This window comes from Diplotaxodon limnothrissa, linkage group LG6, assembly GCF_057381915.1.
Source record: "Diplotaxodon limnothrissa isolate DT_005_m linkage group LG6, D_limnothrissa_male_GT1.1, whole genome shotgun sequence".
Lineage (NCBI taxonomy): Eukaryota > Metazoa > Chordata > Actinopteri > Cichliformes > Cichlidae > Diplotaxodon > Diplotaxodon limnothrissa.
The window spans coordinates 35,540,718-35,564,721 of record NC_140601.1 but is presented as its reverse complement, the minus strand read 5'-3'; the positions used below and the strand labels follow the sequence as shown (position 1 = coordinate 35,564,721).

General features: G+C 40.4%; 1 protein-coding gene across 1 annotated transcript; it reads left to right on the top strand.

Moving 5' to 3' along the window:
- The first annotated feature begins 169 nt into the window (after positions 1–169).
- ccdc85al (coiled-coil domain containing 85A, like) lies at positions 170–23,593 on the top strand. Its single transcript, XM_085356320.1, has 4 exons — positions 170–415; positions 1,702–2,800; positions 20,982–21,039; positions 23,575–23,593. Exons 1-4 carry the CDS (start codon positions 170–172, stop codon positions 23,591–23,593), a joined length of 1,422 nt encoding a protein of 473 aa, XP_085212446.1.
- The last annotated feature ends 411 nt before the right edge of the window (positions 23,594–24,004 follow it).

Below are 24,004 nucleotides of genomic sequence, written 5' to 3'. Positions count from 1 at the left end.
GGAAGAGAGTGGAAGAGTGGGGAGCAACAGAAAAGGCCAAACTATGCGACTGATTTACAATCCGTAACCGTTTCCACCCTAAGTCGACCGGGGAGCGGATGCGAGCAGAGGTTGCCAGCGAGCCTCTAAGTATTTTCTGCTCTTTGTCGGTACCGGAGGAGCTGTGCCAATGGAGAAAGCGACTCCACCGCCCCAGCCTGGGCTTCAGCTCTCGATAGCGAAGACTGAAAGTCCAGCAGAGGACATCTCCGGTCTGACTGACGAGGAACTGCTCAAGTGGACCAAGGAGGATCTGGTGCGCCGACTCAGGCGGTCTGAGGCCGACAAGATGAGCGTGATTCTGGACCACGGGAATCTCATCCGGGAGGTCAATCGTAGCCTCCAGCTGCACTTAAACGAAATCAGGGGGCTGAAGGTGAGGGGGCGCGCATCGGTGAAGGATGAGATCATAGGCTTGGAGCACACCTGAGAACGCGCATAGCAGGAGCAATGCTCTGCTGTTTAGAGAGCGCCTCTGCAAACATGGTGTGAGAATAGATGGTATATCTGAAGTTCAGTGTGCCATTTCATGGGTCATATGCGATCATTTGGGTTTAGATGGATGTAAAGTATATGTGCAGTTTTGCACATGCAGGAGCTAATAAAAGCCTCTAGTTTCCATTTTAACTTTTTTGAGGTGGGAAATACGGGCTTTTAAAGTGAACTAAAAAGGGAAGGGATGTTTGTGCTTGTTAGCAAAATCAATACCAAGCTGTGCCCTTTCCACTCAGATAGAGCAATGACGAGTAGGTTTCACTTAAAAATGCTTTCTTCTAACAGTAATGTCCGTCAATAAATCAGTGGATTTGTTCATGCAGTGCTCAAATCTGATCTTGTCTTCGCATACTTTAGATTCCTAAAAAAATTCCTTCACATAAATCTACAGCAAGTGGAACACAGAATCGAGTGGCAGATGCTCTGAAACTGTATGCAGGCTTTCTCCATTTCAGTAACCTTTACCCAGTGCCTTCATTTTCTAATAAAATAATTATTGCACAGTGTCCACAGTGTTTACAGTTAAATTCTGAGAATCAGCCTGGGGTTGTCTCAGCTGAAGCACATCGGGATCATTTGCTTTTCTTGGAGACCTCGTCACCTCTCCACCCATCCAAGCAGCCTAATTACACAGGAAAGAGCTGGATGGTACAAAAGGGGGAGTAAGTAGGAGATGGAGGATAGCGGAGAGTTAAGTTGTTACAGAAGAGGAGAAAAGAAGGAGGTCTCTTGGAGGTGAAGAAAGAATCCTTAAGTAAATGTTGCTTAGTATGAAATGTTTATGACCTTGCCTCATTTCTGTGTGGCTTTTTCCTGTCCTCCAGATGATTCTAATTTACATTATGTATTTCACATGGTACACAGTGAGTCACTGCATTTATGGGAAAGGACGTAGGATTAGGATTTAATTTCATTATGATTGCATACACCATTTGATTGCTATCTGAAAGAGCAGTGAAATGTATTCAAATTGCACAATGGCTTGAGTGATTTAGTCGAAGTTAAGTAACCCATGAAAAATGACTTTGTTTTGCAACATTTCAAAAACTAATTTGTGTTCCTTAAGGAGCATTTTTTTTCCTCAGGCTTTCTGGTTCATACACGTAAACTGTGTGTCGCTCTTTTCTAATTTCTAAATTTCTATTATTTCTCTTCTTGCTTTCACAGGACATTAACCAGAAGCTGCAGGAGGACAATCGTGAGCTGCGGGACTTGTGCTGCTTCTTAGATGATGATCGTCAAAAAGGAAAGCGTGTGTCCAGAGAGTGGCAGCGTCTCGGACGTTACAGTGCCAGCATAATGCGTAAAGAGGTGACCCTCTACCTCCAGAAACTCAAGGAGCTAGAGCTTCGACAAGAAGAGGTAATCCGGGAGAACCTGGAGCTGAAGGAGCTCTGTCTTCTACTGGATGAAGAAAAGGGGGTAGTAGGTGGTGGAGGTGGCATTGGAGGAAGTGGAGGTGGAGGCAGTGTGGGAATGGGAGGGTGCCGTAACTCCATAGACAGCCAGAATAGCTTGCTGCTAGTGCCTGGCCAGGGGTTGCTAATGAGAGACGTAGGGGATGGAAGCAGCACTTCCAGTGCAGGGAGTGCTGACAGCTCTGATCACCTTCACCATAAACAGCCCCACCTGGCTGCAGGAGTGGGTGGGGTTGGCAGTGGTGGGGAAAAAGGAAGCCCTGAGCTTCTACATAAACCCAGGTGTAGCAGCATCAGTGGAATAGGAGGTGTAATTGGAGGAGACAGGGAGGTGTCCAGTCCTGATCACCCAGCTGGGCGCCATCGGAGTACAAGCCTGGAGTACCCATACACCCTCCCTCAGCTCTGCCGGCCCCGCTGCGGCTCTATATCTGTGCCTGACCATAGTCGGGTCATGCGGGGCCTTAGTCCCGAAAAATATGGAAGGAACGTGGGCCACCGAAGTCCGGAGCAGCACCCCAAGCACCACAGCTCTGACCTCGTCCTGGGCCAGAGGCAGCACTTCCTAGGTCAGGGAGGCACCGGGGAGCTCTATCAGCGGCACAACAGGAGCAGCATAAGTAGTACAGGATGCGGAAGCCCAGAGCCCCGGCAGGCACATTTGGGGACTGGAGAGCACCATGAAAAGGGCTGTTTCATCCAGGGGGGCAGCCCGGAAACTCACAGGCACCAGTACAGCATGAGCCCTGACCATGTGAAGTTTGGCAGCCCAGTGAGAGAAGGGCAGAGGAGGCCGGCTGGAGACGAGCTGTCACCACATCATCGGAGCATCTATAATGGCATGAATGGTAGGTTTATTTGTGCCTTGTGATGTGATCATATATACTGACCTTCTATTTAACACCTAGTTTTTCCATGCACACACCCCCTTAAAGTCACGTGGATGATGTTGCCCTTGCTTGTCTTTTAAACATAAAACATATAGCAAGCTGAAATAAACTGAATTATACAACTGAATTATACACTTTTTAACATTCTTAATCGCTTTTTTAGTTTATGTGATAATCCTGGAGTTACTTCTTCACCAAGTATGTGCGATGATTTTTTAGCATTTTTCAATAACAAGATCTTATCGATTAGGGCCCTTGTTTTGTTGTCTGTTGTCTCAGTTCAAAGCCCTCCACCTGTGTGTTCAGCTGTCTTAGAGCAGTTTGATCCCGTCTCCCTTAAGGACCTGACCGCGATAGTTAGTGGCCTAAGATCATCACACTGCCCCTCTGATTCTCTTCCCCCGAGTCTGCTCAAAAACACTTTTAATATTGTTGGCCCTTTTATTCTGAAATTGATTAATACGTCCCTTACTACAGGCTGCGTCCCACTATGCTTCAAACAAGCTGTAGTTCAGCCTCTTCTTAAAAAACAAAACCTGGACCCAACTGTTCTGTCTAATTACAGGCCCATCTCAAAGCTTCCTTTTCTATCTAAAGTTTTGGAGAAAGTGGTCTATCTACAGTTGCAGGCACACCTCGATTCTAATATGATCTCAGAAAAATTTCAATCTGGTTTTAAATCATTACATAGCACTGAGACAGCACTTTTAAGGATTTTTAACGATATTCTCTTAACTATGGATTCTGGCAGCCCTGCTGCCCTTTTACTGTTGGACTTGTCAGCAGCTTTTGACACGGTTGACCACGACATCCTGTTATCACGGCTAGAATCGCATGCTGGCCTAAAAGGATCTGCCCTTCAGTGGTTTCGCTCCTACTTGACAGAAAGGTTCTTTTATGTCAATATGGGCCCCCACAACTCCAAATTAGCTCCTCTTAAATACGGCGTTCCTCAAGGCTCTATTTTGGGTCCCGCCCTCTTCGCACTCTATTTGCTGCCATTGGGCTCCATCTTCTCGCGGTACAGCATTTCATTTCATTGCTTTGCGGATGATCTACAGATTTATCTACCTTTAAAATCAGGATCAGATCAACCGCAGCTCTTATTACGCTGCCTTGACGACGTTAAACAGTGGTTATCATTAAATTTTTTACAGCTAAACGAAAACAAAACTGAGGTTGTCATTTTTGGCAATTTCAATCATATCGACAGCACGTTGGGTACCCTCTCCTCGTATTGTAAAACACATGTAAAAAACCTCGGAGTTTACATTGATGGTTCTTTTAAATTGAATAAGCAGGTGAGTGCAGTAGTTCAGTCCTGTTTTTTTCAGCTAAGACAGCTAGCCAGGATAAAGCCATACCTTCCGGCTGACGTCTTCGAGCGTATCATCCACCTTTTTCTTACTTGCAGATTGGACTACTGCAATTCATTGTATTATGGCCTAGATCATGCCACCATCCATCGCCTTCAGATGGTTCAAAATGCTGCTGCTCGCCTGCTAACCGGTACCAAACGGAGAGAGCATATAACCCCAATTTTAGCCTCTTTACACTGGCTCCCTGTCCCCTACAGGATCCAATTTAAACTCTTACTTTTTGTTTTTAAGTCACTCAACGCCCGAGCCCCCCCCTACTTGTCAGAGCTCCTCTCTGCCTATGCTCCAGGAAAACCCACGAGATCTAGTTCAAAACTATTGTTGTCCATTCCACGGACTAACCTCAAATCTCGTGGTGATAGATCCTTCTCTGTGGCAGGTCCCAGACTTTGGAATAGTCTCCCCTTTAATATTAGATCTGCTCAAACTCTTGAGCAATTTAAATCTTTACTAAAGACACACTTTTACGCTCTGGCTTTTAACACATTATGACCCAAGCATTTTGGATTTATCTGAATTAGTTAGTATTGTTTCAATTCTTCTATTTTATTGTTTCTATTGTTATTATTGTATTACACTGTAGTTTTTAATTTTATTGTTATTGTTAAGCACTTTGTGCAGCATCGGCTGTTGGAAATGTGCTATATAAATAAATCTGACCTTGACCTTGACCTCTGACCTTGACCTGAATGAGTGGCAGGTTCATCAGAAGGAGACACTATATCAAAATAAGTTGAACTGCCAAACATACCGTCTTACTTATTGCACTTATTATGAGCATATATAAAGGCTAATATATATTCAAGTGTTTACATGTTTTCTACACCTTAGTCACTAAGTTACTAAATCAATGTTCATACTCTGAAGACTCTGGAGCTCCAAAACCCCATACTTTTATTCTCTCTAATTGCTTTGCATGATTTAACATTGAAAATAATACCTATTTACCTCATACTGGGCCTTGATGCTTCTCTCTACTCCATATGAAATTAGCTGTTTTTTGTCATTGTCTTCCCTTAAGGTCAACTTAGCTTTTTTTTTGCCTCTCATAAAGAGAAAGTTTGGATAACAAACTCATCTCTTCACAGCTGAGTGCCCAGGATGGCCATATTAAGGATATTCCCTCTCAAGCATTTAAAACAGCCTGAAGCCTGAAGCTTTTAGCTCACAGGGATTACTTGTACATAGAGTGACCTAATTATTTGAAACTTCGGCCAAGCTACGTATAAGTCAAAAAGGAATTTAGGCTAAATACAGTCAAAACTCTTAATTTTTTCTGTATCAGACTATTTGTTGATATTGCAGAAAATTTGTTTTAATATTTACCAGTTTCTTCTGTTTTATACTTAAGATTTATTACCATTAAATTTATATACTATCAGTGCTACTTTTGGGGGGCATATTGAGATGCTTCCTATACAGATGGTGAAGGTTGAATAGTGTGAAATATTGTAATCAAATAAATATCTCAACATATATAGATATACAAATATACAGCCATGTGCCCAGACATACTTAAGGATGAAAAGTGTAGCATTTCAGGGTTTAGTGTTACAGTTTGTTATAGCATAGAGGTGTTTTTTTCTCTGTAAACGCAGACATTTTCGAAAATGAGATTTACAGGTTAGTTTGGAATTGGAATGCACTTGTTTGATTGAGAAAACTGAGATACTCATGCTTATTCTGACTGCTGCAAAATTTACAGCATTATTGATTTTTTTTTTTCATTTCAAGAGAAATGTGGGCTGACTCAGGACAAACTGAGAAAAAACACAGGCGTTATATGAATCTTTCCAGCTCGAATGATCCACGCACAAATTTGAGTTGTAGCATTGCAACTGTTGCCACACAATGATGAATAAACCTATTAAATGATGAATTACCTCTAAATCTTTGCTCCATTTGCATCCATCTCTGAGAGATCGTGGGGAGCTAAGGATGATGAGGAGGACGAAAAATCAAAGTACCAACTTGGCTGCTGTTTAAATACCCCACAGTGGCTGATAATGATTTCTGGAGTCCGGGGGAAAAAGTGCTGAGTGGCACAGAGCTCTCAGATGCTAAAGGACAAATTCCTCAAGGTGAAATATCTACCTGACTTTGCAATATAAGCTTGAAATTACAAGAGAAACAGAAACAATTTGCACAGAGCAAACTCAACTTTTATAGCGAGGATTTTAACTGTTTTTTTTACCAAATGATGAGTCATTTATGCCAATTGGATTATTATATGTTTACCTAACAATATGCACTTAAAAACTTTACAACTTCAAAGAGGTAGTACGCAGATCTTTACATATGAACCTCAGTTTACAAGTCACAACATTTGGTTGCTTTTGAGCAGTTTTGTGGGCAGGGATAGCTTAGTAAGTAGAGTGGTGATCGGAAGGTCGGGGGTTTAAATCCACTACCCTGAGGTACCCCTGAGCAAGGTACCATCCCTACACACTGCTCCCCTGGTGCCCAGTGGCTGCCCACTGCTTCACAGAGTGAATGGGTTAAATCCAGAGAGGAATTTCCCCACGGGGATCAATAAAGTATACATAAAATAAAATCTGACAAGTGACCTATTGGTGTCATGAGGGCAGCATGGTGGCACGGTGGTTAGCACTGTTGCCCCACAGCAAGAAGGTCCTGAGTTCGACGTAATCTGGCCGAGGCATTCCTGTGTGCAGTTTGCATGTGGCTTTTAACTTTTTGTGGCACTGATTATTTGATAATACTAACAATGTCTGCCTCCAGAGACACCTGAAATTAAAGCACTAAATGGCCAGTGAATGCATTTTAAGATCCACAGTAGAGCCATGGTGACCTCAGAAACTACTGTACAGTATCAAGCATGCTCTCTTTAGCCATTTTGCAATCTCTATGGATTGCGCTGGATTATTATAAAGACACACACAACTTTGATTTGGATCATAATTCTGTTTCTATTTTAAGGCTCAGCGCAAACTGTAGCTCTATGAGAGATTTCAATCTTGATGTAACCTGAAACCCATATGATGTCTGCAAAAGCCACGCCACATTAATGCCTCACAAATCCTTAACTGGAAAATGTTGTGAGTGCACAGGGCCTGGTAGTTTGCCAACTGTGGCATAACTGTTGTGAACTTAGCTCGGAGTGAAATACACGCACCAAATAGCCGTTAACCAGGGCCGTAAAGACTTCATTAGGCCTGTGTATGACAGCGGTTGAGTATGTGTGTGCCTTGTGTGAAGTCATATTGGTATATCATAGTTTGTCATCTGTCGCAATTGATGTTTATCTCCATCATGAACTTGTCGCTACAGGGCCTCCATGCCTCCACTAACCTGACAAGGGAACTAACTTTAAGTGTCACTATAGGATATTTACACTTAGATAGAGATATGCAATCAACACGTTGCCACAGGATGATGCTTTTTCTGAAGTTAACACAAAAATATCACCCATCTGATGCTGGCGGATTAGGATACACTAAAATGCCACTTAAACTAATACAACTGAAGGAGAATGAAAAAGACAAGATGAGTAGATACAGAAAAAAAGATGTGTGGGGTAGGAAACGTAAAGAGAGCAGATTTGTTGTGATATCCCTTTGTGTCATACACTGACCTAACCTTGCTGCCATGTCCTTTTTTGGATGAAGAGGAAATTTAATTCCTGTTACGATGTAGTACACTCCACTCGCTTGGATTATCCTCTAAGCCCTTTGCACAGCATTATTTCATTTTTTATGATCTTGCATGTATGCTTGTGTGTGTGTGTGTGTGTGTGTATGTTTGTGTGATTTGGGTGGATGTGCTAAAGTGTCCCAGGGTCAGTGTAGCGATGAGGGTTTATTTTCTGACAAATGAATGACTCATATTGATGTAAAACTCAACAGTAGCGAAGCTCAGGCCATTTAAATTCCTGACAAAATCCACAAAGAAAGCAAAACAACACTCTGACCTCTGTAGCCTTTTAATACAATCTGCTGCAACATCTTTCAGGAAGCTTATCACACATAGCTTATTCTCTCATTGTTACAGTCAGGAGGAAGGAATACCAACAAAATGAAAGTACTCGTGCTTTTACTTTGGTTCAACTCCGAGTTTCTGCTTGAAGAAAATAACCATTATCTTATTTTCTCATCTTGATGACATATATCCAAAAGTATATTGACTCATTTATATATAAAAAGGGCATTACAAGAAATTACAAATAAAATCAGTGCATGGCACTATAAGCTTTAACCTCCTAAGACCCGAACTCTTCCATAGCATGCATTTTTAATTTCTCTTTGATATTTGGTCACACTGGGGCCCGATGAATGTAAAAACAAAGAATTACCAGATTTTTGTTAACCTTATTTTTGTTTTTAAGAAAAGTAAGAACCACATATGAGCATATTCGTTTAACATTTTGATAGAACAGTAGCAGTATAATGTCCTCATAAGTGGATATCAGGCCTTTGTAGAGCAAAATTCAGTATTTTGGTCTAAATAACCCAAAATGTGATGTCCACATATGTGGACGCCAGGTCCCACGAGGTTAAAGCAGCAGTAATTATTGGCTTGCAAATATTAAATTGCAGTAAAAATTAAAGGCCGTTTTGACTTTGTATGCGATGAGGAGCTTTACAAATAATCAGTAACAGCAAAAGATCAATTTGACTCATAGCACAAATATCTGCCTCGTGATAAAATCCCTCTCTGATACTAATCAGCCATGAACACTACAGTCTCCTGACCCAGACAGCAGGGATGAATGTTCACTAAGCCTACAGGATCTCTGCACTGCAGAGGGTCTTCTTCAAAAAAAGAGGAGAGACTTAATCATGTTTTCTGCTTTAGCAATCACATGTTCTGCATATTAGCTTAAGCTGCTCAGATGATCAGGAGGAGAAAAATAGGCTGCATGAGAAAAGAAAAGATGGTGCAGTGTGTGGGGAAACCTTTGCTCTATTTTCTTACAGTACATACAGTACTGCAGATGTGTGGCACTCTGTGTACTGTATTTGTAGTTTGCTTGAAAAGTGTGTGTTTGTGATAAAGACAAAGCCATGCTTTTTTTAGCCAGTGACTGCTACTTTATTCTTAGTTGTTTTAATGAAATAGCTCAGTTTGATGTGATACACGCGTTGCCTTCTCAGGTGACAGATCAAAATAAAGATACAGTATAATGTCTAGCATTGTAATGCAAGCTAGTGCTACATAATGGCTAAACCACAGATATATGAGGCTCTCATGTAATATTTGATATCAGTTTAGACAGAATATTAGTAAACCCATATTAGCCTTCCAAATATCAATAAAGCTTCATTTTTTTTGCTAGGCTATAGCGTTATAGTGCATGCATTTAATTTGAATGTCAGCAAAATATAATTCCTGTTTGGATGATTTGCTTACACTCGAATAAGAAACAGCATATAGGTGTAATATTTTGGTGTTTTATTGTTTATATATAATAGAAAGTCTAACCCATTAGTCTGACAAATCTAATGTTATGGCAGGTAATGGGTTTGGTGGAGCATAAAATTTGTACTAAAGAGCCGCTAAAGTTAGCTGAAACTCTAATATAGTAACATCCACCCCCCACACAGTGGGGAAAAATAATACACAGTAGAAATGCTGAAGAAAGCATTTTCTAATAAAACCCCATGAAACAACCATAAAATAATAAACAGCAACTTATTCATTCTCTCAAAGAAAATGGAAAGAGCTCAGATAATATCTTTTAAAGTCTTGGATTTAGCTAATTAGCAAGACATCAGCTCAACATTACCCTAAGTTAGAGTACATACACAGTTTATTCCAGCACCTATAGTTTAGTGTTGTAATTTTTTTTAATTGAAGAAACATAGAACAGATTTATGGCACACAACTACATACCTTTACATGTTTTCCTATTTAGGTATCAAATAATGTTCCATTTAGGATTTCTCTTGGGTACTCCCAGCCCGTTCACACTCCCGAGGCGTAATATAATGATGATTTGTCAAGTCCCGCGGTGTTCCTGAGGAACGTGAAAGGTGACCGCCTGCGTTCTTATGCTACGCGCCGGGTTATGGACGAAATCCAGTAGAATAAGGCTCCTGTGGTAATACACATTCCAGCCATGTATTCCATCCCTAACCTTAACCAGCACTTTAATGATGTTAGATAGTGTTTTCCAAAGCGATTTAAGTAAAACAAACATACATGTGTAGATTCATTCCAAACGGTTTTCTCATTTGTCCGATCTTGTAATCTAGGGACGTGTTGGGTACCCGGAAGCGTAACATATTGACGATTTGTCACCTAGCGTAAAATGTTACGCTTTGGGAGTGAGAACGTGTTGGTACTCCACATTTCTAGTGAGAATTACTATCCGGGAACCACATGACCATCCAATGGCATACAAATTGACCAATGAGGTCTATAATATTTTTTTTACAAATAACTTGATGAATGCCACAAACTGAAATAATTCAGTCAAACCCTAAAGTTGTTTTGTATTCTGCAAGTGCTGCTCAAACCTTTACCTTGTGATTACATTTAAAAAAGAAATAGTTTTCAAAATACTCTCAACTAAACACATTTTTCTATCCTACTTCAGGCTTGTGGCTATTTTATAAAATCTCTCGCTATAAACCTCTCTTATTTTTCTTTTTTATATACTCAAGAGGAACTGACACGCTCTGGTCTTCCATTCTCGAGCATGTGATCGAATTAGCAAAGACCAATCCACTCTTTCATTCCATCTGTTAATCTCTATAATTGTGGCATTAGTTCAGACTGTCCAGCTCCTCTGGCTGCTGCTTAGAAGTGCTGCTGCCTGTCAGTGCAACAGGAAATCATCACTGAAGCTGTGGTCTCAGATAATGTTCTCCCTCGCCAGTGTCGTTGAAAAGCTAGTCTCTCTCTCTCTCTTTCTCACTCTCACTCTCCCTCTCTCACCATCCTAATTGGCTGCCAGTGTGAACAACCAGCTGTCGCAAAGAGAGAAAACTCTGATTACAAAGCCCTGTTTCGGGAGGATGTGGTGTTTGCCAGACTGAGCTAAGGAAAGAGGGTTGAGGAAGTATTTGAGTGGATTACTGGCTGTTTTCTTCCCCTCCTTCTCTCCCTCGTTCTGTCTTCCTCTCTATAATACATCTTTTTTTGTTCCTCTTGCTCCACTCTATCCTCTTCTTCCTTGCTTGTCTGCCAAGGCGATGGATGGAAAGCATCCCTTGAAAATTTGTCAAGTCTCGCAGTCTAAGCGGCCTGGGGAAACTCAAATGTTTGTCACAGCTGCTTGGTATGAAAGGATTTAGGGGAGCATTAGGCTGGTGTAAGTCAAATGGAATAATATTATAACCAGACAGTCTCATCTGCCCTGCCATTCCAGCGTTACCTTTCAGGACTTCTTGAACTTGCTTACACGACAAATGCCGCGAAGACCAACTAATTCTTATTCTAGCAGTTTTTTGTTTTACATTCTATAACTCATTTTAAAATCCCATGGCATTGGATCTTTCTGCAAATAAGAGATGAATGTTTAATTTACAAGTTGAGTAGGCATCCCCTTATTGATGTCTTCTATCATTAAAAAATTGGTTAAAATTTCAAAGATGCTTTAGAGTTAAGGCCATCAGAGACATTCAATTCTCAAGGTGGATGACTTCATCTGCAGAGGGGAAAATGTTACTTTTAAATGTTATCATGGCCTTTGAATTTGTAATCACATCTGAGACCAATTATCCCAAACACCCTTGCCTATAGGCCATCAGAGCAGCTATTAACCCAGGAGTGCATGATTAGGCATTTTGTTTATCTTCCACTGGTGCATATCATTGTCATTTTTAATCAAGCTGCTCTAAGCTTTGTCAGTTTAAAGCCTCCTCCTCCTGGATGCAGCAAAAAGCCGTATATTGCCTCTGCAACTCTCAGACAATGCCAGATCCACACAAATACTCATGACAGTGGTAATGTCAATGGGAAATGGGGTGTAAAATGTGTCTAACATAAAAACAAAAATTGTTTTCAGCAGACTAAATTATAAATTAGAGAAAGGAAAGGAGGATGATTTTGTGCTGCAGATTTAGAAGAGAAGAGCACATAATCAAACGTCTTTCCATGCATAGAATCACATTGTCATACACTGTGGCGTGACTGATGTTATGATTATGGGTTCATAAAGAAAAAACCCATAAGAAGATAACTCAGAATTTTTGATTATGTCGGGCATTTAACTATTCGAGGATTCTCCTAAACATTTCCCCCGCAGCAGCTCGTAAGTGGCTCTTTGAGTTATGAAGGAGGCTGCTTGGCGCATACTAGCGTTGCTCCGGCTCAAACCCCAGAGGTATGTGACAAATGTTGCACAGTAGCCCCACTCATCCGGTAGACATGCAAACCCAGTGGAATGGAGAGCAGTCTTTGTCCTCTTACGCCATGCCAGTGGGGAACAGCCCACTGAGCTGAGAGGAAATTAGCTTGCTAGGCCAGGTAATTAACTGAAAGTTGAGTGGCTGCCATGTATGAGGGCAAGAGTGGGCCTGAGGGAATTTCTCACAGTCCCAGAGTCACCAGCAGTAACCACATTTTGCTACTGTTACATTTACTTCAGTTCTAGCTGTGTGCCATTCTGAGAGCTGTCAGTCTGAGGGTATCAGGCAATGAGGTGCGAGACAAGGAGGAAAGTGAAGCTGGACAGATAGACCTAAGTGAAGCATGGGAAGTATGCAGGTGAGGCTGCGAGAAGAGGGCTTGGTACATTTGCATACATTTTGTGAGCATTAGCTTAGTGATCACATAAATTACATATTAAATTAAGGTTAATTTACCTTCATGTTCGCTGGCAGCAAATCTGTGGTTTTTGCAAAACTGTGGCTAATGTGGTCACATATTTCTGGACAATGTTAAAAGTATAGCAGTGTAATATTAATCAGCAAGTCAGGGGTGCAAAGTCAGACAAAATGCTTTTACTTTCTTTCTGAAAGTAACATGTGACAATTTCACATTTCTATTAAAAATATCTGTCATGTTGCTTATTAATTATTTGTTTTAAATGATTTGAACCTGTCTTCAATTGTTTTAGCCTGCTTTTAAATGCTCATTCGATCAGTTAAATAGATTTTTTAACTTCTTCTCCCCCAAAAAAACCACGAACAAAAGTTCCATTTTTTTTACTTTAAACAAAATTGGCTGCCTTAAAAACTACAAGTAGTTAAATCAAATTAAAATTCTTTGGTCCCCCCTTTAAAACACAGAAATATTCTGAGATGATTTAACAGCATCTCAGAATCAAGCTGTAACAGCACGTAGTAAGTAGTGAGGAATCCTGTCTTCATTGCAAAAAGCCACATTTATGTTGGTTGTTGCGTAATCAAAATATAAACCTCTGTTTTGGTTCATCTGTCATTATCACTGGTCATGCCCGACAAAGTATGCCTCCGTTTTTAAAGCCCCTGATTGTGTTCCATTACACAACTTAAATTTTATGTTTGTGAATTCAACTTTTAATCTTCAAGAGAAACAACGTATTATTAATTCTTTATAAGGGCTCAAAGTCTTGTGTAGGGCTCATATAGCTTGTCTGTGGTTTATGTCAGTTGTTGTGCATTGTCATTGGTCATAGCACGCTGCTGCTCCTATCGGAGTGATGGCTTTTATAGCTCAGCTGTCTGTTAAAAATGAGATAACTTATCAGGAATATAGCATGTTGAAAGGATGCAGTTATCTACTTCCTGGGGCATAAATTATCTAATGCCCATTTTGTGTGTTTGAGGTAATGGTTTTCCTGATTTACAATAAGGCACGTGTGGAGCTTCCATTACTTTACATTATGTTAGACCATGAAATGATTGGCACCACTGTCATTATATTTATGCCGTTATCTCTTACTAGTTCTCTTTCAGCGATGTCTTTTGGTCTGTGAGATTTCCTCTCCGAGATATTTAAATCAATTTTATTACCCCGACCCCCCACTGCTCCAGACTGACTGGCTCATTTCCTTTACAGTTATACTAAAAGGTACATTTAATCATTTAATTACCTGGCTTTGTGAGAACTTGAGCTGCAAATAAAGCATCTAGTACACAGAATTTCTCTGGTTGCTTTAAATGACAATTGATGGTCAATAGTGACCTGAAATGATAACACAATGATGAGTTTCCCAGTAGAAACATCCTTATTTCGATCTCTTAATATTCCGCTAAGCCCATCTTTTTATCCTTTATTAATAAGTGCTAACAAAATCTTATTTTCACTTTTTCATGTGAGAAGAGCTATGTGAGAATATGGGGGGGGTGTAAGAGCAGAATGTAAAATCACATCCACACGTCGATGTTAAAGTAGACTTAATACTGGCTCATCCTTAACACTCAAATTGACAGATGGTTACCTGTGCTCTATATTGCATTATATTGTTTTGAAGAAAATGCACAAATTGTTACAGTGCATTGCATTATTTTCAGCTAAATCTAAAGGGCTTTTAATATGACACAAATGCAAAAAAAGCATTATTGTTGTTTTTAATAGCAAAGGAAGGGACAGCCTGAAAATGTGTAAACAAGTTTCAGCCCCAGGGCATGGGTCATCGATGTCCCAAGGCTTTTGGAAGATGAAAAGCAAGACCCTTTAAATGCAGACCCTTTGTGTCACGCAAAACCGCAAAGAATTCTGGGATATTTGAATATCTAATTCAGAGCTGATGAAATTACCAGTATTGTTTCCCATCCCCACCCCTCTAACTGGCACACGCATCGCAATCCTCTATACGCTGCTCTGTGCCCGGTCTGTTATATTATTCATCAGCACTGTGGTGTGATGGGTGGTGACATGTTAAAATAGAGCAACAGCAGTTTATCTTGTGAATGTCTGCTTAAATATTTAATTTGCCTTTTGAGGATCATAGCAAAACACTACGGCAGTGCATGGAACAACAACCAGCTCTTGTAGAACTCGAGGAGACGATGTGGAGCTTCAACACAGAAGACAAAAGAGGCAGAAGAAAAATTAGAGGCTACAGTTTCTATCTATAAACCATCATGAAAGAAGTCTCCTTCGTTCATAAAGTTAATGTCTTCAATTTAACTACATTTTGCCATAATTTAAGCACTGCTCTGTCAACGTAACTGAACAGGCTTGTGATTCAAGAAGCGATGTCTTTGCACGTGTTTGCACGTTGTTTCGTGAGTATGCACCGTCTATTTGATGTATGTATTTCTTTCTGAAAGCACACACAAATGCAAACACACACACAGACATCCCTCGTAGGCTCGATCAGCCAAAGGGACGCCAATTATTCACCTCTATTCCAGCGAGTTTCATGCTCTCGTGTCTCTGTGGTCTATTTCAGCTGAACGGTGAGCCATGCAGCAGACACATAGGCTTCAAGTTATTTGCTGTTTCTCCCTGCTGCCGTTTCTCCAGGTCTCATGCCTCAGTTGGCCATTGCAGATTTATCATAGCAACGCGGTAAAAAAAGGCAGCTTAAATTAGGGAGGTATTGCTAAAAGCCAGAAGTAGATAAATGTATATGTTAAAAAAGAAGAATAGAGAAGAACAATCTCAACCAATAACACTAGACTGAAAAATCTTCTCTTAAAAGTAGTGAGTGACTGATTTGTAGGTTACTGACTTACTACTGGGTTTAGTGTCACCTAAAATTGAAAGAAATACTTTATGTTGAAAGTAAGTATTTTTTTAATATAGCATTAAATTGATCAGGAATGTTGTCAGTGACAGTTAATAATTATTGATATCACTAATTACATGTTCTCTTTGATTAGTGACATTTCAGGCCAAGTTGCAAAGAAGGCAGTCATATCAAGGCACAGGCATTGGCCAGTCTCAGGTATTATCTTTTATGTGAAACTCTACCTAAAAAGCCTGGAATCACTTCTTTACTGTTCATGCTGAGACCGGAGTTTGTCGGTACCATTACTGAGAACCTGTGTGGCCTCTGTTTTCCAAAGTGCACACTGTGATGTTTATGCCCTCTTGCTCAGTTGTGCACCATGTCCTCCCAATTCTCTTGCTATTCTGGTTAGAGCCAGTTTGTACCGTTCTGTGATGCGTGTAGTGCACACTGTTTTTAGCAATATCTCTCATGGCTTTATTGCTTAGAACAAAGATGCTGTGTTGATTTTCAGAAGTTCTCCTTCTTCCATTTTAGGAGTGCAATCAAACCTGCAAAGGCAGCTTCTCCAGGTGCTCAAAGAGCTGAATTTATTGCTGTGATAGAATGATTGAATTCATGATTTAACTAGCATTAGGCCTACATTGTGTGCTGAAAAACAGGGGCAATATTTGCTGTGTAAGGTGTTGATATGCCATTAAAAATCACGTATGATACGTATATGTTATTGTATTAAACATGCTTTGTCGTAGATAAAAACAAATGTCCTTTTATTGAAAAAGACAAAAAGAAACAAAACAATTACAATTTCTTGGTGAATCAAGCTTTTTGGTGTACACTGTCACACCACGAGCTCAGTTGTTGTTTGTGAAATCTAGTAAGCAGATTTTTTTTTTCTAATAAAGCTAATTTATCTTCTCATCTAATGCTAATCTTTTTTGTGTGAATTCTAATAACATAATTCATTATTTTCAGGCAGTAATATTCAGATATTTAAAGCAAAGTTCAAAACTATGTTGCTGTGGAGTGGCTGGAGCTGTTATAGGGCCAAAGGTGGGGAACATTTTGGACAGGCTGCTAGTCTGTCACAGGGTAAGCACAAGGACGGGGAACCACACACTCACATCTAAACCTGTGGCAAATTTGCAATCACCTATTCACCTAACAAGCAAGTCTTTGAACTGTGGGAATACCTTGGAAAGAATCCACACAGGCGCAGGGAGAACATGCAAACTCCAAACAGAATGGTCCCAGCTCGGCACCAGAACCTTTCCTTTACTGTGAGACTAGCCACTGCACCACTATTTAAAACACAGTCTTTAAGCGTGACAAAACAGTCCTGCAAAACAACAAAATTCAGTGTTGTTCTCTCGTTGTGTAATTTTACTGATTTAAAAGATAAGAACAGGCTGTGATAGCCTGGTGAAACCAAGTGTAACCAATTAGCATGTTGTTGCTGCTATATAGTGCTGCAGGGATGACCAAGCAGAACTGAAGTGGTACGAGCTTGAAGTCTGGTCTCACAAGACTGGGCATGGCCAAGCACAGACTTGACTCCACAAATACCCTGCATGTTCCTCTTTTCATTTGGTGTATGTATTATGGCCATGCATAATGTTATGCATTCTGAGCTTGCCATCACGCTCCAAAGTCGCACATAACAGCACAGACTTCAGCTGCCTGAGGGACATTAAAACAAGCTGCTCTCCTGCCAGATAGCTTCACTGACTGACTGACTGACTCTAGTTGTCTGTCTGACTGCCAGCTAAACGGAAGGTCACTGATCTACCATGCATCTCAACGGGCTTTCCTGCCCAGCCAGCCTGAATAATTTATATGGCAGATTTTTAGAAGATCTGAGGGAATGGCCACGTGAAATTACCTTGCATTGATTCTGTAAATTGAGAGAAGGAGAGAGAGAGATGAATAGAAAGCAACAGATCAAGGAGGACTGCGAGATGAGTAGTCCTGGGAGCAGGTTCATGTGTTTACTGGCTTGATTCACATGTCAATAAAAACTTGATTACCGGTTTTGATAAATTATACAGATACCGTCATTCTGATTTGTTTTTGCAGCTCCTTTATTGTTATTGCTCAAAGCCAGCCTTCTTGAATAATTTTCAAGCAATTTTCATCAAAAAAGAGTCTTTATTTTGTTAACAAAGTGTTAAAAGGTTTTGCAGCTTCTTTATGAAGTGCAGGATTATGAGTTATATAAAGTTAATAATTTGGTGTCTGGTTGCTAAGGGAAAAGGGCTATATTCAGTATGGGAGCAGCTTCTCCCAAGTCAATCTTGCAGATCTCTTTGAGGGGAAATTTGGAGGCTTTGGTGTACAGAAGCAAAATTTATGAGAGCTTACCCCCCCCCCCCCCCCCCCCCCCCCATATTATTCTAGACTAATCATATTATCTATATACTTGACCCACTGTTAACCCCCTTCCCTCTACACATCTCTCGCATGCGGTTAAATCCAATTTTGGTTTTAACATCAGGCTTCCCCATAACAGAAACAAACACCGCCTAAGTTTATTGCATGTTTTCTCACATCGTAACTTTCCTTGAAAAGGTCACAGGTGCTGGTTAGAATTCAGGAGGAGCAAGTTTAATTAGACGCTAATCAAGTTCTTTTAAAGGGATTCTCTGAATTTTGGCACACAGCTGGTGTGTAAACTGACCTGCACCATCACAAGGCAGCAGTTTATAATCCTGTGACCTGTGTGTGTGAAAGCTGACCTTGAGACAGCAAATCCATTCAAGCCAATTGTTTCTGTGAGTTACGCAGCTTGAATCGAGTTACTTCAAGCTAACACGGTTGAATGGTTGAACGAAAAACTTTTGTTTCTCCTGTGTTTTTTCCAGGAATATTCTTCACTTCTAGTTGTCTTTATAGTGTGATGCAATTGAATTCAATTTTATTTATCTAGCCCCAAATAACAACCACAAACACCTCAAGGCATTATAGATTTATACAGTGACTATATATCATTTGCTAACATAACCAGCTTATAATGACAGCCTGAAAGAGTCATGTAAAGATGTGTATCGATACTGCCTTTTAATGCTTTTTCTTGCCACTCTTGATCCTGACTAGATAAAGAATAGTCAAATTGTTTACATTAAAAAAAACCTGAAAATTCGATTTTATAATTGTTCTATAGTAACAAAGCCATTCTGAGTGGGAACATGCCACATTGAAACTCATGAAACACATATCCTAGGCATCCTAAGCTCTTAGCTCAGGAACAGAGGTGGCTTGAATAGGGAACACATGAAACTAATCATATGTAGTATGTGTTTGTATGTAGAAGTAGTAATAAAGGGCATATTAAATTTTGGGCTGATACAAACAACAAAAATTCAAGGCTGACCTTTAATGACTTTCATCCTTAGATATATGCTAAAGTAAATTTTAGCATTAATACAAACCTGGATTCTGCAACTGCCCACAGACCATGTTCAGAGTAACATCTTTCAAGTGTAGAAAAAGTCTAAATACAGTAAATATTGGCTTCACCTGTGTTAGCTGTGTGAGTAGAGAACAGTGCATGTGATGATGTACTTTTTTTTAACCCTGTTTGTGAGCTTTAGCCGTGAAATCAGTCCCATTCCCCACATGCTGACCTCCAAGTGAAAATACCCCCCAGCCCACTGCTGCATCTACCCAACACTTTAAAGGAGTTTTCATATCTCTGTGTTATCCTGCCTTGTTCCCTGATGACCACACTAAGGGAAGGGGCAGGGAACATAGTGAAAGTGGCTACTGGAATCTTTTGCACAACTTGGCGGTCACAAGAGCATTATAAATCTTTAATGTGAGATGTTAGAGCGCCAAGGAGAGGAAATGTGCTGAAAACATGATTATGGACTCATGGGGAGGAAGAAACCGCTGGCTAGGAGAGAAAGAGATAGAGATATCAAGCAAGGGAGCAAGGATAAAAGAATTTTGAAGGGCAAAAGAGGTAAAGAGGGATAACATTTTTTTTTTTGCAAAGTTTGGTCTGCTTATAGCAAAAACATTATTGCACTGCTTTACCGAGTTGTGATCAGAACTTCTCACAGAGCCATTTAAGTATGACAGGAAACCCAGGAAAAGGATTTCAAAATGACGTCAAGAGCTTTCCTTGTGTTTAGGAAGAGCAAAGTTGATTGCAATGGCGTGTTCTCCTTTGAAGGTGCAACAGTTTCACTTGCAGAGAGTGAAGTGAGCTACAACCCGCATAATCTGACAGTGGGGTAAGCAAAAATATGCTAAACTAGCACATCTATCTAACCATTACAAAGAAAAAATAATCAGCCATAAAAAGGCTTAAACCTCTGTTTGGAATTTGCCTTCCAGGTCACCTCAGTCTAGATGTTATCTTATAGGAGAGAAACTACCCTGAGGTACCCCTGAGCAAGGTACCCTCCCTACACACTGCTCCCTTGGGTTTGGATTGGTAGCTGCCCACTGCTTCACTGAGTGAATGGGTTAAATGCAGAGCGTAATTTCAGTACAGGAAATTAATAAAGTATACAAAAAGTAAGTGACCGTCTGATTCATATTTGTTTAGTTTACGAAATAAAACCTAAGAAAAGATATTATTTCAAAAGGCGCTGTCTCCATGCTGCTTCTGCTTTAAATAGGTCACAGCAACAAATAATACTTCATTTGGATCTTGTCTTATGTGGTCTAATCAGAGACGTCAAGCGTGCACTGTGCGCCTCCGTTGTGAAGTACAATCCACCAGTCAAACCTGTTTCGTGTGAACTTGAGCTGGAAATTGATTGACTGCCTCACTAATCCAAATCATGCCTGCTCACCTTGAAACAAGTCTAATAACGCAGGTGCATTTTGTCTTCTGAACTTGCAGCAAAAAGGTGATTGTGTTTTTTCTCTAAAATGCCAAATTTTCCAGAGTCTCTCATTCTGCTCAGTCACTATGCAGGGTGGGCATGTGCTGATTGGCGCCACTGTTCTAATAACAAACTTGCTGCATTCCCAGTTTGATTTCCGACATATAATTTAGCTAATAACAGAAGCTGCTACTCCATTAACATGTTTTATTTATTAGTCATGTTTCCTTGCTTTTGCAGTCTAACCAGACAGACATCAACTCTAAATCATTAGACTAATGAGACAATCCAGTCTTGTCAAAACAACACATTCAAGTCTCTTCCTCTGTCTCGTTCCTCTTCCTTTTTTGTCACAGCTTTGATATCAGCCGGCTGCTGCACCAACAACTGTAGAAATGTCAAGCTATGGGACAGGTAAGAATCCCTCTCCACCTTGTTTCTTTTTCATAAACTTTTTTTGTGTGCGTTAATTAGAATCTCTGAAAGAAGAAGAACAGCTAATGAAGGTCATTGTCTCTTCTTTCCACAAGGGCCCATAATCCTGTAATTAGCTCCTATTATTCTATTTTGCCATACAGTGTGCTGCTTCCTTTAGCTTGCGTCTTGAAACCTATTTAGTCGGATGGAGGGATTTACATTAGAAGGATTTACATGAATAAATAATGGACTCTTTCAGTCAGGAGTGTTTGAAATACATACAAAACTATTTGGACTTTATTCTCTTGCTAATCAGTAGGTAATCTGGATCTGAACCTGATCACAACAGATCCTGTGTCATTGCAGGGTCATTCCGTGACTTAGTCTGGTGCACTCCCTCCAGATGAGTAATGTGTTGGCATGCTTGATCTAGCCCTTGTGTAATCACAGTGGGTTTGCTGTGGGACTACAGAGTTAGAGGTGACCTTCTTCTGTCCCCGTATGCCATCCTACATCTTCAATCAGGCCCAGCGGGAGGCCGAGATGGTTGTGTTAATATTTAATGACCGCGAGACAAGACGTACCTCCCCCTAGAGGACAGTTGGGGCCCCCCTTGGCCACCCTTGTCGTTGTTTAGTACACCAACACACACAAACTGTAACTACAAGCCACATGCGTGCTTATTCCCCCACACATGAACTTCTCTAACATGCATATTAAGGACTGTTTGTCCTTTTTCTTTGCATTCGTTTTTTTCAATCCATCACCTTCTACAAAAACATCCGTGACTCAAGTGAAGAAAAGAATAAAGTGTACTTTTTGTCAGAAGATGATTTGCAAGCTCAGAAAAGGCAACAAGGATGTGCTAAGAATGCGGACTGCAGTCAGGCCTTCTGGTCGTCCCTTGGCTCTCCACTGAGGTGGAGACAGACGCAGGCAGGAACAAAGGAATCTGTCACTGATAAGTAACACAAAAACCTGCAGAGATGAACATCTTACTCACTCAAACTCTCTCTCTTGCTTGCTCTCTGTCCCCCTCTCTCTCTTTCAGTCGGTCCCCTCAACAGACTAACAGCTAATAGCTATTTATTTATGCATCTTTTTTTGAGAACATGCAAAGAATAAATGGCTTTGAGAATCAGGGCTCAAATTTCTTTGTTGAAAGCTCACTCACATTTACAACTGTCGACATTGCAAACTATTGTAAGAAAAGACTGCCTTCAAGGTTAAACAGTGGAAATAAGAAGCTGGTGACCTGTACTTGTCCAGCAACAAAATACAGGCAATCGGGCCTTTTTCCACACAACAAATATTGACAGGAAACAAGACTGTGCGTAAAATGTGTGACGATTTTATTCCATTTAACTCTGTCATGTTCATTCTTGCTCACTGTCATGCTGTCATGGCTTACTGGGACTCTTAGATAGAACTGAACCAGCATTATCATTGTTAGAAACATCTGTTTTTCCTAACATAACAAGGAAAACTGCAAATATAGAAATAATTAACATAGCAATATATCTGTTACAGCTCCTATTTATCATTTAAAGCCATATATATATTTTTAATTAATGTCCTGTTCCGTCACCTGCACACTGAATAGGATTTTGAATTACACATGCTGTAACGCCCAAGCTTGAGATTAGTGAAACACTATCCCATACCACTTGAAAAATTCCTTCTTCTCAGGCAAATGAATGTGTTGCAGTACAGTGAATAAGAAGGATGTTATGTTTGCTGTTTGTTTTTTTTTTTGTTTTTTTTTAATTTTTGTGGATTTATATATTAAAGTCAATGTAAAAAAAACAACTTTATTTATCCCCAAGGGGCAATTAAGATAGATGATACCTTGCCGACCATACATACAATACACAAACATCACATTGGGGAGACAGGTCAGGCTATGTAGCACTGGCTGGTTGACCACATGAGCAGTGACCCGAACTGAAACCACAGAAAATGCACAACATGAGGAAAGACGAGGAGAAAAAAAGAACTCCCCCCAAAATAAACTACAAGATTTTGAGAACTTCCAAAATATAAGATACAAAACAGCTAGGACAAGCTACAAAAACACTGCAGACACTTCTGCCCAAACAAACTGGTATACAGTGCGTATATATACTTAGCCCTTAGCTCTCAGGTTTATCAGATCGGTCTGGGATGAAAAATGCCTTCCAAAATCAATCCGGTTGGTTTTTGACATTTGCTTAGGTGTTTCTGTTATTGTGTTTGAGATTTAAAAAGTTTAAAAAGATTTAAAAAGTTAAGATATTCAATACTAAGCTATTACAAACAAAGAACTCTTGAAATGAAGAGTCTCACAACCTAAGCATACCCCAGTCACAGCGAGCACAGTCACCCCTGTGACCTCACACTCACTGATTTCAGATATTTTCCCAAACACACATCATTGTTTCAGTTCGTTTTTATTTGTTCTAAAATGTCGCTCAGTTTGATAAAATGTATGTTTTCAGACCTGCTTTTAGTTTTTAGTTAACTGCAATGGCATGTCTGTCTTTTCCTGTGCAGCTTTGACGCTTCCTCTTGACCCCAACTTGGCGACCCACGCCTCTCAAAGGGAGGACGGGTTGCAGTGAGACAGCCCTCCTGCATCTCAGGCCTTGATGGACACAAGCGCCCCTGGATGCCACCTTCCACAGCTCCGGATGGTCTGTAGTCCACGGCCTCATCCATTTGCTACAGCCGTTAAACAGCCTGCCTCCATGTTTTCATTTCTACATATCGAGAGTTTGAGCAGACAGGGGTGGGAGTTTTTTCTTTTTTTTCTTGAATGATATCAGTTTAGTTGGTAAAAACTTGTGATGACTGCTACACCTAAATGGAAATCTCTCCCGGCCAACCGAGACATGGCTACCTCCTGGAGAGCACCCAGAGAGAAAGTGAGAGAGGCTGTGGATTGGTGTGAGTAGATGAAAAGGACTTTGCACTGTATGTGCTG